The sequence below is a fragment of the Crocuta crocuta genome, unplaced genomic scaffold (genome assembly GCF_008692635.1).
Source record: "Crocuta crocuta isolate KB4526 unplaced genomic scaffold, BGI_CrCroc_1.0 scaffold31, whole genome shotgun sequence".
Taxonomy (NCBI): Eukaryota; Metazoa; Chordata; class Mammalia; order Carnivora; family Hyaenidae; genus Crocuta; species Crocuta crocuta.
In genome coordinates this window covers 4,225,908-4,240,736 of record NW_027528362.1, presented here as the reverse complement: position 1 = coordinate 4,240,736, position 14,829 = coordinate 4,225,908, and the positions used below count along the sequence as shown (strand labels likewise).

Genomic DNA, 14,829 nt, shown 5'->3' with positions numbered 1-14,829 from the left:
AAGGATCAGATTTTCATACTAAAAGAAAGAGCACCAGATTAGTGTTCTTGTTTTTAAATGTTTACTTTTGAGAGAGAGAGAGAGAGTGTGTGAGTGGGGGACAGGCAGAGAGAGAGAGAGGAGAGAGAGAGAGAGAGAGAGAGAAAGACAAAGGATGCAAAGCAGGGTCCATGCCACATTAAAGAGCCAGATGCATGACACAAACCCACAAACCGTGAGATCATTACCTGAGCCAAAGTACTACGCTTACCCAACCGAGCTACCCAGGCACCCTAGACGAGTTTTTTCTTTTTTAAATTTACACACACACACACACACACACACACACACACACACACACAAAACAAGCAATAAAGAAGACTATGAAGTAAAAGAACAAATAAAACAAAGAATCAGGAGATGCAATATGATAGGAGTCAACACAGAATTTAAAATTAAACCCTTTAAACAAGACAAAGATATGATGTGATGATACAAGGTACACAATGCATGTAGAATGGTCATAAACACATACCTACCAAATTATTTTACAGATAAATATGCAAAGTAAACATTATCTAAAATGCAAGGAAAACTTGTAGAATGAATACAGATGTACGCTGAAGTAGTAACAGATGAACTTACAGAATGCCTGAGATTTTTGTTAAAATACTCCAGCTAAAAGGGGCAAAAGCCAGGTTCACATAAAACAATACCGGCAAAGTAAACACGAAGCTAAGTTATAGAGTCATGGGACTTTACCACACTACTCTTGCTACTCTTAGGACTTCTGTATGTTTGACAATTACTGTGCATAAAAGAGACAGAAAAATGACACATGAAGGGAGGAAGAAAAAGAAGGAAGAATGGACAGGGTGGGAGGGGGTAGGGCGGGGAGGAAAGAAATAAGAAAGAGGGAAAGAGCCAAAGAAGGAAATGCAAGGAGGTCTTGAATGCAAGAATTTTTAGAGAAGTGAATCTACTCTGCACGACACTGTAATGGTGGATACATGTCAAACATTCGTCAAAACCCACTGGATGTACAACAGCAAGAATGAATCCTAATGTAAACTATTGCTTAATAATAATATGTCAACACTGGTTCATCAACTGTAATGAATATACCATACTAATACAAAACATTAATAACAGGGGAACTAAGGGTGGCTGGGTAAAAGGGTATATGGGAAGTCTTTGTACTTACTGCTCATTTTTCTGTAAACCTAAAACTGCCCTAAAAGACAAAATCTATTTTTATTCACTTATTTATTTACTTATTTATTTTTGAGAGAGAAGGTGGGGGTGGGGAGGGGCAGAGAGAGGGGGAGGGAGAATCCCAAGCAGGCTCAACACTGTCAGCATACAACCCAACACAGGGCCCAATCCCATAAACCAGGAGATCGTGACTTGAGCCAAAGTCAAGAGCCAAATACTTAACCAACTGAGCCACCCAGGCGTCCCTATTCTTTTTTTAATTATGATGAGAAATTCTATGTATCTCTTTCTAAATCAAATAAATCCAATAAAAACAAGAAACCGGGGTGCCTGAGTGGCTCAGTCAGTTAAGCGTCCAACTTCAGCTCAGGTCATGATCTCATGGTTCATGAGTTCGAACTCCACATCAGGCTCTCTGTTGAGAGATTCTCTGTTTCCCTTTCTCTCTACCTCTCCCCTGCTCATGTTCTCTGTCACACACAAAATAAATAAATACACTTAAAAGTTATTTTTAAAAATCTACAGGAATATGAATAAATCATTAACCTTCAATAATCTTGATTCTGAATAGATCATATTACCTCATAAGGAATTGAAAGTCTACCACAGAAGGAATTAGAAAGTTGTTTGAATTTGTTTAAAGTTGAGAAAGATACCAATACAAATGGATTCACATCTGAGTTTTTAATATTTAAGGAACAGATAATGCCAATCATTACCTATACAATATTCTCACAGTTTCAAATAATACATATAATTTTATTATTCAAATCTGGTAAAGATGGTATTTAAAAAAGTAAAAATTCAGAATCATTATATTAGCTTACAAAATCCAGTAAAACACCAAAAGGAAAATCATTATGTCTAATTAAAAGTTATTATAGACAGTAAAGCAAAAGTATCAAAAGAATCCATAATGCTAATAAAACATAAAAGCTACTTTTCCTTATTAGTAGTAATTGGTAGACAACTAACAGTTTTGGCCACAACTAGAGATAAAGGTAAGATCTTGCAAATTTCCAGAGGGAGAAAAAAATTTTAAACAAATGGTCAAGTATCAGAATTCATCTCAGTATCAAAAGTCAAAACTAAAAGATAGCTGAAAAAGGCCTTCAAGATGCTAGGAGAAAGTTAATTTCAAACCATAATTATATACTCAAAATTCTAGAAAAAAACACAGAAGAAAGTCTTTGTGACCTCAGGTTCAGGTTAGACAAAGAATTTCTAGATACAACACCAGAAGCACAGTCTATAAATGAGAAAAAAAAAATGGCAAATTGGGTTTTATAGGTAAAAAACTTATGTTTCAAAAGGCACCATTAAGAAAATAGAAAGACAAGCCACAGGCTGGGAGAAAATACCTAGAAATCGCATATCTAGGTCCATTTGGGTTGCTATAACAGAATAACATGGACTGGGCGGCTTATAAAAAACAGAAATTTATTTTTCACAGTTCTGAGGCTGGGAAGTCCATAATCAAGGTGCCAGCCGATTCAATATCTGGTGAGAGTCACTTCCCAGCTCATAGATGGCAGTCTTCTCACTGTGTCCTCACATGACAGATGGGGGAAGGTTGCTCTCTAGGGTCTCTTTTATGAGGTCACAAATTCCATTCGTGAGGCCTCCACCCTCATAACCTAATCATCTCCCAAAAGCCTCACCTCCAAATACCATCACCTTGGGAGTTATGTTTTCACATATGAATTTTGGAGGATACAAACATTCACTCTATTGAGTTTATGTACTTAAAATGGATGAATGTTATGATATACAAGTTATGCCACAATAAAAATTATTGGGTTCCCCCCTCCCCTATACTTTAATACAGAGTCATCTGCCCTTATGAAAATTCTCATATAGTTAGCTCCTTATATAATTCTCATATAATTTAGGAAGCTACTTAAAGACATGTTCCAGGAAAAAAGGGAATAAACCAACAATATTTACGACAAAAACCCAGGAGAAAAGAGATCCAAAAAAGAGACCTATAAGGAATCTTCAGGACAAAGCATGGAAATCTCAGCTAAAAAGACAAAATGCAAATGTAGGGTGCAACCAGTCCAGACTACAGTAAGTCAAAAGGAACCAAATATTTGTCCCAAAAAGTGAAACTGACAGAAAACTCAATGTGCTTGCATATACTCAAACACAGGACACATTTTTGGATAAATTAGTGATAGGCACACAGAAAACTAAGCAAACAAAGACAATTTTTAACAGGAGAGAAAAACTGGTGCAAGAAAGTGAAAGTAATCTTAGGTGACAACAGACTGCTGTGAATAGTGTTCACACTGTGGTCATAATAAAACCCCGAACACTGAGCTAACCCAAATCCTGACACAGTGGTAGGAGAAAGATGGGAAGTATGCATTTGTGCAGAGGGTGTGGCGAAGTGGGAAGCTGGCAGAGGGAAATGGAGAATGAAAGACCTGTGTACATGTAGCAACTAAAAAGATATTTAAAATATTAAAATAATCTGCTAAATTAATTCCAATTGGTCAGAGCCATCACTACTAAGCTCCCCTGTGAGGGAGAGGCAATAACTGTCCCTAAAGAAAAGCAGAGGACAAGCAAGAGCTTTCCTCCTGCTCTTCTCTCCCTAGCGGCACGGGCTGTTCCCTGCCCACGTCTGTAGTTCCCCACACATATCAGCTCAAAGAGCTTTCCCTCTTCCAAATGATTTCTCATCTCTCCTTCTTCTATTTCCTTTCCTGTTCAAATTTTGGTAATTACTCAAGGGTTGGTATTGGGCCAAAAGTCCAGTAACGTATTAATTCACCTGTTTGAAAGCCCACAATTTTATACCCAGATGAAAGAAAATTGTTCAGTTATAAAGACAACCTTATCACCCATCTAAGAACCCAGAAAATACAGGAACATGGATACCTCTCAAAAATAAGTTCTTGAGGGGCACCTGGGTGGCTTAGTCGGTTGAGCGTCCGACTTTCGCTTAGGTCATGATCTCGCGGTTCGTGGGTTCGAGCCCCGTGGCGGGCTCTGTGCTGACTGCCAGCTCAGAGCCTGGAGTCTGTTTCAGAGTCTGTGACTCCCTCTCTCTCTGACCCTCCCCTGCTCACGCTGTCTCTCTCTCTCTCCTAGAAATAAATAAAAATATTTTTAAAAATAATAATAATAAGTTCTTGATTTTAAAAAGAAAGAAGAACACATAACCATAAGATGAATCAAAACGAAGCACTGATTAATCACGAGACTATGGAAAGATGAGGCTGGTGACCATAGGAACAGGTTAAAATACAAAAAGGGAAGACACAGGCGCCTGGGTGGCTCATTCAGTTAGGTGTCCGACTTCGGCTCAGGCCATGATCTCACGGTTTGTGGGTTCAAACCTCGCGTCAGGCTCTGTGCTGACAGCTAGCTCAGACCCTGGAGACTGTCTTCAGATTCTGTGTCTCCCTCTTTCTGCCCCTCTCCTGCTCACGCTCGCTCTCTCTCACTCTCTCTCTCTCTTTCCCCCCCTCCCCCCCTCAAAAATAAATAAAACATTAAAAAAATTTTTTTTAAACAAAAAGGGAAGACACTAGGGGAGTCCTGCCTAAAGAAATGTTACAGTAATATAACACTAACAATAAAAATAGCAAAAATGAAGAGTTAGGGGGAAAAGACAGTAGAATTAAGTATAAATATGCCAATTTCCATTCATTTTTGTAAAAGGGAAACAATATATTCTTTCAAATTAAAGTATGAAGAAATATGACAAAAACATAAATGGTTTTAATAACCATTTTTCTTATTAAGAACATCTTTTAAGGAATTAATATCTCTGGAAAATTAGATACATTTATCTAATAGTTCAACTATTTCATCATTTTAATCTTTTTCTTTGGTTAAATATAAATGAAATAAGCTAATTCTAAAACATCTGATGAAAAAATAAGAGTAATGAGGAAGGAAGAGTCTTACTGTATATTGTGTTATCATACAGAGATGTAACATCTCAAACCGTGCGGTGCTAGCACATGATTAAACAGAAAGGTTAAAAAAAGCAAACAGTCAAGTAAACAGATCTGCATACATGAGAATTCATGATATAATTAAGGTGACTTCTAACTACTATATAAAAGAAAAATTATTCAATGATGGTTGTGACAGTCAGGTAGCAATTGTAAAAATAAATAAATAAAATAAAATAAATTCTAGATGGAGTGAAAATTTCACCAGGAAAGACGAAATAAGTACTAAAAGAAAACATGGAAGGAAAATACTTAAATTATGAATGAGTAGGAAAAGTCTGAGTATGTTATAACACCAAAAAATAAGAGATTTAAAACTCAACTGTAAGATTGAAAACAAAAAAGAAATCTACATAGGGAGAAAAAACAATATACCAAGTCAAAGAGGTAACAGGTAAAGAAGGAAAAATAACAAATCACAACTGGTTTGGTTTGGTTTTTTAATCTACATTTATATGGTAATCTTGCCAAGAAACAAATGGTTTGTAGATGGGAGAAGAAACCAATTATTTACTCATAGAACGTGTTAGCACTATTCCCCACTTCTCAATTCCATATAAGGCAATGTGATAAAGGCCTGATTTCCCTGTGCATGCAGAAGGGTAAGGCGCACAGGAGAGGAACCCAAAACTATTAACCTCAAAGCTTATGTAAGAGTTGCTGCTGTATCTGTTCTTCCTCAACTCTGAGGAGAGCGAGCAAACCTGGCTCTTGAATGTACACCAATGTTTCTGAGGGATGGGAAATTCAAATGGCTCTGAAGAAAAATAATCTCTCCAGCTCTCTCTGTCTTAAAGCTGCTATCTTTCAATCCAGGCACCAAAGGTCTTTGGTTAGAAAGCCCTCACTCCAGGGGACTCCTGGGGGGCTCAGTCAGTTGAGCGTCTTACTCTTGGTCTTGGCTCAGGTCATGATCTCCCAGTTCGTGGGTGTGAGCCCGGCATTTGGCTCTATGTTGACAATGAGGAGCCTACTTAGGATTCCCTCTCTCCCTCTCTTTCTCTCCTTTTCTTTCATAATAAATAAATAAACTTAAAAAAAAAGCAACCCCTCACTCTATAGAAATGTAAAAGATATTCATGAAGCATTGCTTCCTCCTAATATCACAAATGCCTAATTGACTAAAAAAATAAAGGACACCACCTACAATAACAAAAGGCAAAGGATCCAACAGTCAATTCAAAGAAAAGGGAATGTGAATCAGTCTATGAACAAAAATTCAACCTCACTCATAAGAAAGTAAACGAAAACAAGATACTATTTTTCCCTATTAGACAAAGACAGAAAGTCAAAGATCCTTTTGGATAGGGAATAAAGAGACAAGCTCTCCTGTAAAGGACACTGATAATACTTAACTAAATTATTAAACCTCATATTTCCCCAGCAATTCTACTTCCACATATGCAAAATAATGATGTACAGGGTCATTCATAATCGCAATATTTGTGATAGCAAAATACTGGAAAAATTGCCAACAGAAAGCTGGTGAAATATTCTATGACTGTATGTCAACAACTGAATATTAAAAATCATAAAAATGAAGACAATAATGCTTTAAGTTAGGTATGAAATACTACCAAAGATGCACTGTTAAGTAAAACAGAGGACGCCTCCAGAGGAGAATCAAATGGTTTTGATAAAAACATGGTATGGCTAGTTACTTTTCCAACGGATACTCTTTTGAACCATTTGGAATTTTTTTAACCAAATATTGCCAATTCTTAGTTTTATCATTAAGAGGAGAAACTAAAACTACTCAAGCATAATTACATATAATTTTGATAATTAAAATGGCATTTTAACAAAATTAAAATTTTTTGGTAGACTATTTCTCTATCTTCCACAAGGAGAGAAGGAAACATATAGACAGGTATGTATGTGTAAGTGGACATATATGTGAGCTTCTACTACAGGACATGAGACCATGTGAAGCAAAAGGAATGACATAAAGGCACATGGAGGTCACACTGAATAGCATACTTGGGGAGGAAAGAACTCTCTCCTAACTAGTACATCAAGAATGACGCTGGCAGCACAGAGGACTCCGAGGGAAGATAGAGGACACAGAGAAAAGGAACCTGTAATGCAGATGAATTTGAATGTTTCATTAAGCAACAGAAAACCAATGACTTTGAAAACAACCAAACATATACAAGGACAGCATAGATAATTCTGATCCATAAATTCTGACCAGACTGGGAACAAAACCAGTCAACTGAACCAAGCATTTATGCACCAAAACTGGTGACTTTCTCAGTGTCACCCCTCTTTAAGGAGAAACTGTACTTATATTTCAAATTTTGCTCTTAAAAAAAAAAATCAAGCTATGTGATGCTACTCACATTTCTGTTAACCAGAAAAAAAACATGTTAACTTCTGACACTGGAAAAGGTGATAGTCCAATCAAGATATTTCAAGGAAGGAAAAAAGAAAAAACAACACAGAAAATTATAGCCCTCCGGGCTCAATATGAAACACTAATTAGAGATAACATGTACCTCAGAAGATAAAGAATTTGGTGAATGTGCCTTAAGTATTATAATTTAAGGTCAGTAAAGACATTTGAAAGAAAAATCTATTAAAAGAACATCTGAATTGTTTAGATATCAGAAAGAAGTCTGAAATATGTAAGAATGGCTTTCTGAATAGGATGAAACTCAAGGTTCTTTTTTCATGTTTCCATTCAGTTACAGCCTCCACCAAGAAATCTCCTATCACACAGATGCATCTAGAAAATCAAAATTAATTTATCTGCTAAGTGACAGGATTATAGTCACTGGAAGTAAATGCACTGTAAAAATAAATAAAACACTAAACAGGAGACACAAATGGATGAAAGAGTGATAATAAATAGCATAAAAATAGGTACTATCAGATATAAGAAGATGAAAGTTGTCACAAAATTAATTTTTTCTTTAAATTCATTTATAATCTTTTCTGGAAGTAGAGAACAGAACTTGGTGACTAGCTATCTAAGACATGAAGTGTAAACATAAGTAGTTAATGACCTTGACAGATTGGATACCATTATTTAATATAATATCAACTTTCAGAGGTCTTATACCAAAAACAACCATGGGACAAACTTGGAAAAACTAATGGGTTGAGATAAATGAGCCAGAAACACACACACACACACACACACACACACACACACACAGTAATAAACTGTCCTAAAGACAACACTAGCTATTAATTTTGTCAATTCTGGTAAGTGCTCTAACTAAACAATCTAGTAGCTCCTGCATCTCGAATAAAATACAAATGTCTTACAGTCAGTTTAAATTGTCTTCAGAAATCATATTACAAGCTAGTATTCCCATCATGACATAAAAAGTCTCCATTTTAATCAAAAACATGATTTCCCAGCTAATTATCTAATTAGACATACTTTGTTACAAAGACATTATTTTTAATCAAAATCAAATTAATCTCCAATACGCAAAATTCTGTCACTCTTAAAGATAGTCACACCAGGCACGCCTGGGTGGCTCAGTCGGTTAAGCGTCTGACTTCGGCTCAGCTCATGATCTCACGGTCTGTGGGCTCAAGCCCCGTATCAGGCTCTGTGCTGACAGCTAGCTCAGAGCCTGGAGCCTGTTTCAGATTCTATATCTCCCCATCTCTCTCTGACCCTCCCCTGCTCAAGCTGTCTGTCTCTCTCTCAGAAATAAATAAAACATTAAAAAAAAATGTTAAAGATAGTCACACCAATAAATTACAGGCTAAAAAAGTGATTTCAAACACAGGTATCTTAAGTTTTAAGCAGCAACTGCTAAGGTTAATACTTATACAAACTCAACAAATAATTACAAGATCGGTCTGAAATGCATCTAGATACCATAAATTCTGCCATAATAAATGAAGTCCAGTCCCACTGTGGAATCTTGTAATGTTGAAAAAAGAAGCAAGGTTATAACAAGTTACATATCACATGATCCTGGCTGATTCGGTCGGGAGTCTGTCAGAATAGGAACCAGCTCTCGAAGGGTGGAGAAGGGATACTTAGAAGGGGAAGAAGTAAGGCAGGGGGTATATGAAGCTGGCATTTTGGTTCTTCGAGATCCACTTGATGCTTCCATGGGTTTTTGCTACAGTAATTTTTCAACTTTGTATTTGTGTTTTATGTACTTTTCTGTATGTGTATTTTAGTTTACAGCTTAAATAAAAGAAAAAGGGGAAGAAGGAAGAGAAGTCACCTGAGATCTGAGACCTTGACTGAACCAGAAGGAAGTATGTCCCTAATGTCCAGAGTTCCAGGGTGGCAGCCTGACTTCTCAACCTCATCGTGGTAGCAATTCCTCTAGAAGCCAGGCTGGTTGGTCTAGTTCTGAAAGTCATTTCTGAAAGTTACTCTAGGGACCTTTCCTTCCTCCATCCCTTCCAAAGATTTGTAAGCACTTAATCCCTTTCTGTTTATCATGCCCACAGGAGTTCTCTCAAGAGCACATGAACCCTGACTAATCCAGGTCATCAAGAGTGGTTCGGGGGAAAAAACCCAAGTGGAATTTCCAACATGGAGTATTAATGGTAACAAAGCAGAAAGCCTAGACATTGAGCATTAAATTACCCTGTTATTTATCTGTCATTCCCAACACAAAACATGAAATCTTTAATACTTTATGAAGTTGCCTTTTAAGTTTCATGAAAACAAAAATGGGTGGGTGAGGAGGGTCATGGTGAAGAATGAAAAACAGAGTTACCTGGAGTCTCGTATTCATTTCCAAAAAATAAAAATTCTTCTTAGAGTCCACAAGGAATTCCACAGTTCCAGCCGAGGAATACTTTACTGCTTTGGCGAGAGCTACGGCTTGCTCTCCCATCGCTCTTCGAGTCTCAGAATCCAAGAAAATGCTGCCAATACAGATAGATGAATCAATATTTTGAACTTTAAAAGTAGTCTTGGGCATGCACCATATAAAAATTTTCTTAGAGTTTACTCAGATATGATCTCTATCAACTTAAGATTTTATATTATATACGTTTATAACATATGCTTTCTGTGTTATTAAGCCTAACATGTTTAAATAAGTCAGCTTCAGTTTTTATAAAACTAATATTTGAACTTCCCACACTATACTACAACTTCCAACAGTTTTAGCACAAGTAGTTGTTTTCAACTAGTAAAACTTAACACATGTATTCAAATTTTCGCAAGCTAAAATTGGGAACAGTGCCTTCAGAAGAACACATGTGCAGTAGATGAACTTCCTTCAGGCATGGTTATAGCACTGCCAACTGGGGCTGTGAGTTCAGTATTAATGAATCAACAACGTGCATTTAGTAAGGTGTCTTTCAACAGGAACACAGATAAAACAAGGTTATGTCAGGACATTTTCATCAAGGTTACGTAGTGATTAAACTGACCTAACTAGAGGCTCACAGAATATAACTCTGGGTTTCCCCTAGGAACAATGCTTCAGTATTCACTAATTCAGTGTTCACAGGGACTCTATAAAACCTACCACAAATAACAAGAACTGACTGTACATCTAATAAATCCTCAAAACTTTTGTTTCACAAGACCAAAATCACCCTCCAGCAGGCAAATAAACCTGAAATGTCTTCAATAAACTGTTAAAAAGAGTATTATCAAACCAAATAAACCATGTGTTTATTTCCACGTATTTTGCTTCTATGCAAGAAAGGCTCTAAGAAATAAAACACAGACTACAATTTGTGGATTAAAATTATTAGAAGGCATAAGATTTAAAGGATTTTTATAAAATTTTTATTATGGAAGAGTGAAATGAACTTCTATATACCCACTTCCCATAAGAAGCATTTATTAATATACAGCCAGTCTCGCTTTGTCTATACCACACATCTACCTTTCTACCAGGCCCACCCATTCTTAACATTTTATTGTAAATCAAATCCCACATAGATATCATTTCATCTGTAGAAACTTCCATATCTGTTTCTCTAAGATATGTAACATAATCACACTTTAAAAATTAACAAGAACTTAGTATTATTTAATATCCTGTCAGTATTGAAATTTCCCTGATTATTTCATCAATTTTTTTCAGGTAATATTTACAAATAAGAATTCAAATAAGTCGGGGGGTCGTCTGGGTGGCTTGGTTAAGCTTCTGACTCAGCTCAGGTCATGATCCCACAGTTCAGGAGTTTGAGCCCTGAGCTGGACTCTGTGCTGACAGCTCAAAGCCTGGAGCCTGCTTTGGATTATGTCTCCCTTTCTCTCTGCCCCTCCCCCAACTCATATTGTCTGTCTCTCTCTCTCTTTCTCTTTCTCTCTCAAAAATAAACATTAAAAATTTTTTTAAAGAATTCAAATTAGGTTCAGACACTCCATTTATTTATTTACTTACTTACATCTTTACAGTTCTTTTAACTTGTAATGATCTCTTCCCTTTTTGAAGGCAAGGATCTGCTCATTTTCCTGTCTCATTTCTCACATTCTGGGTTTTAACTGCGTGCAAATTCACAGTGCATTTTAATATCCGCACTGAATTTCTATTTGTTATGAATTGCTGGTTAGATCTAAAGCCATGTTGGACTAGGGGAGTAGGAGGAGTACTTGTGAAGTAGAACACTTCACAAAGGTGGGAAATGTAGCTCCTAACATCTTCCTTTCAGTGGTTAGGATTAATCACTGAATCTAGATATTAGAGTCTTATTTACCTATTATAAACAACAGTTCTGCAATAATCTAATGGATATAGACACAGATGACATTTCAACCATAACTAGCTAATAAAATTAATACCAAAAAAAAAATCAATCAACTTAACATCATATCATTTGGAGAATCTCAAAGACCATGGACTAAAACTACTTTTCTCCTGTTTTTGGTCTTGTTCTTTTTCTTGTCATAAACTCTGCTAGTAATACTCAGAGCCATAAGCAGCCTTATCACTGCAGTCAAAGAAAACACAGCAGTAAATTCATAATCTAGAAACTAAAAACTACATACCCCACTTACTCTAATATTTCACAAATAATAATACACAAATAACTATCAAGTCACTATTAATGATCAGTTCTCATTTTTTTTGTTTGGTTTTGTTTTCTTTTCGGTTCCTATGGCTTTAAATTTTCCTTTTTCTCTCTCAAGTGAATAGATGAGTTCATATAAAAATTTACATTTCAAGAGAAAAAAAGAGAAATGAAACAAAAATATGATTCAAGATTCCTAGTCTGTGAAAGGTTTTTTTTCCCCCCTCAGGCAAAACCTGAGTGGGTTTTAAGTAAAAAGTTAATTATATTGGAAGCAATAAGAAGATAGCACCAAATTATAAAAGCAGTGTGTCAGACACTACTATTATTCTACCAGAAATCCTTGTCCCCTTCTTCCACACAACTAGAATTTTAGCAGGACACATGGTTACTTGATTTAAAAAAGACTTTTCCCTAGGGCGGCTGGATGGCTCAGTTGGTTAAGCGTCCAACTTTGGCTCAGGTCATGATCTCACAGCTCCTGGGTTTGAGCCCTGCATCGGACTCCTGGAGCCTACTTCCAATTCTGTCTCTCTCTCTCTCTCTCTGCCCCCCACTCATGCTCTGTCTCTCTCTCTCCTTCAAAAATAAATGAACATTATAAATAAATAATTAAATACCAATATAATTGAGGTAGGATTTGTTTTTTGCCATTACCCTGTGATTAAAAATCCACTCATATTCACACCTACTACTTTTTACAGAAACAATACACATATATCAAGGCATGCCAGCTATGACAAAGTTACAATTGGCTATACTCCTTATCACCTGGTTATTAAAAATAACAACGTACATTCAAGTGGGATTTTTAAGGACTAAGACACAAATTGGATATACACAAATACCAACCTAGCAACAAATTAGAAATGAAGTTCCATGAAAGTACTATACTAAACACATGTCAAAGTGGCTTGGAGAAGTGCCCAAAATAGTGCTGATAAATCAGGGAATTTCTAAAAATCAGGCTCCAGAAGCCTCTTTGTGGCAGGATAAATTCAAAAACTTCAGGATCAACTTTATGAAACTTTCACCAACAGAAGATCCTGGACATTCCATGTGACTGCAAACACGAGCAGGGCCTCTATTACCTAGAAGCCTGTGGAAGTCACAGTGAGCTATACACCCAACTCTCTCCTCTAACAAAACCCCACCTTTCTTTCCCAAGAACTCTCTCACGTGTCATGCACTGAAGTACTGAGAAAGATCAAGGGGTGAATTCTTAATTATAAAAATAAACATCACAGAATCTACCATGACAATATCTACTAAATTGCTATTAAAGCAATTTTGCCAATAAAATGGGAAAGAAATGTTAAGAAATAAGAAAAATCAACCAACTATAAATGCTCAGTGAGAGAAACTCTTACCTGGGTGCCTCCTCCACCACTTTCTGATTTCTTCGCTGAATTGAGCATTCTCTTTCATTGAGCCACAAAGCATTCCCATGTTTATCACCTAAAACCTGACAGAGTAATAGCACTTGAAAAATTATCCAGCCATACCTATAGAGTATGTGCCCAATTACCATTTTCACCATGCAACAACCACTGGTTTTTACCACACAAACCTCACAGAACACATGTACTTCTCCAATATGCCCTCCTTTGGTTGATGTTAATACAGGAAAACTTTATTTACAACTCCAAGACTAAAATGTTTTAAAAGACTTGAGGAAAAAAATTCTTCTTTTACATTTCCAACATACTGGGTAAAATATCACATCAATTGTACAAATTTTGTGAAGGGCACGGAGTATCAACAAAGGGGAATATATATTCTAGGGATCAGTGATGCTTTAGGAAAGCCATGACTGTTATTACAGACATCTGTTTGTTTTTAATACCATTAAATATCTGTTAATCAAGAAAGGCTATTTTATTTATATCCAATATGTAGTCTGTTACTTATACATGGATGTTTTTACTGCGCTTTATTTTTGTTATTCAAAGTGATACAAAGTCTGGGGTTAACATGTAACACATTATGATTTTTCCCATTTGTAATACTGAAAAATGAGCTGGAATTGCCAGATAAAATAACAGGACACTCAGATGAATTTAAATTTTAAAGAAACAACCAAAAATCTTAATAAAAATAGGTCCCAAATACTCACTAGGCCATACCTTCACTTAAAAAAAAAAAAATCACTGTTTATTTGAAATTCAGATTTAACATGTATCTTATCAGCTAAGTCTGGTAACCCTAAAACATGCTCTTGGTTAATATTTTTGGACAGAATGCTTGCTTTTAGGAATAGATTAATATATTTTCATGATTAAGGAGTAGATACCTATTATTGAATGCATATGTTAAGTTCACAGAAGTAAAAGCTACTCTAAAATTACCCAATAATTTTAACTCACTTCTCTGGGTAAGTCACTTTGTTTCTTTATGCATTATTAAATAGCAGATATCATCATCTTAATATTTTATATGGCTGCTGAAAATATAAAATCAAAAAAGATCATGGTTACAACAAATATATAGCAAACTATAAAATGAGTAGTTAACATATGAATGCAAACTTAATTTTTAGGAATAAAACCTATCTAAATCTCAAGAATGATCCAAGCAAAGGAAAACACTGCAGTAATGAAATGTCAAAATTTTGGAATTTTATTTATTTTTATTTTTTTTATGTCTTTATTTTGAGAGACAGAGACGGGGGGGGGGGGGGGGAGTGGGAAAGGAGAAAATG

The 14,829-nt window shown here is 35.9% G+C and overlaps 1 protein-coding gene across 2 annotated transcripts in view; it reads right to left on the bottom strand.

Annotated features, from left to right (window-relative positions):
* The window catches only part of PCCA (propionyl-CoA carboxylase subunit alpha), a 402,236-nt gene that overhangs the window by 229,567 nt on the left and 157,840 nt on the right, over positions 1–14,829 (bottom strand). For both annotated transcript variants that reach the window (XM_077753890.1, XM_077753889.1), the window contains 2 exons: positions 13,499–13,593; positions 9,869–10,019 (listed from right to left, as the gene is read on the bottom strand). In XM_077753890.1, coding sequence (XP_077610016.1) covers positions 9,869–10,019; positions 13,499–13,593 — 246 coding nt within the window. The remainder of the gene's footprint in view (positions 1–9,868; positions 10,020–13,498; positions 13,594–14,829) is intronic.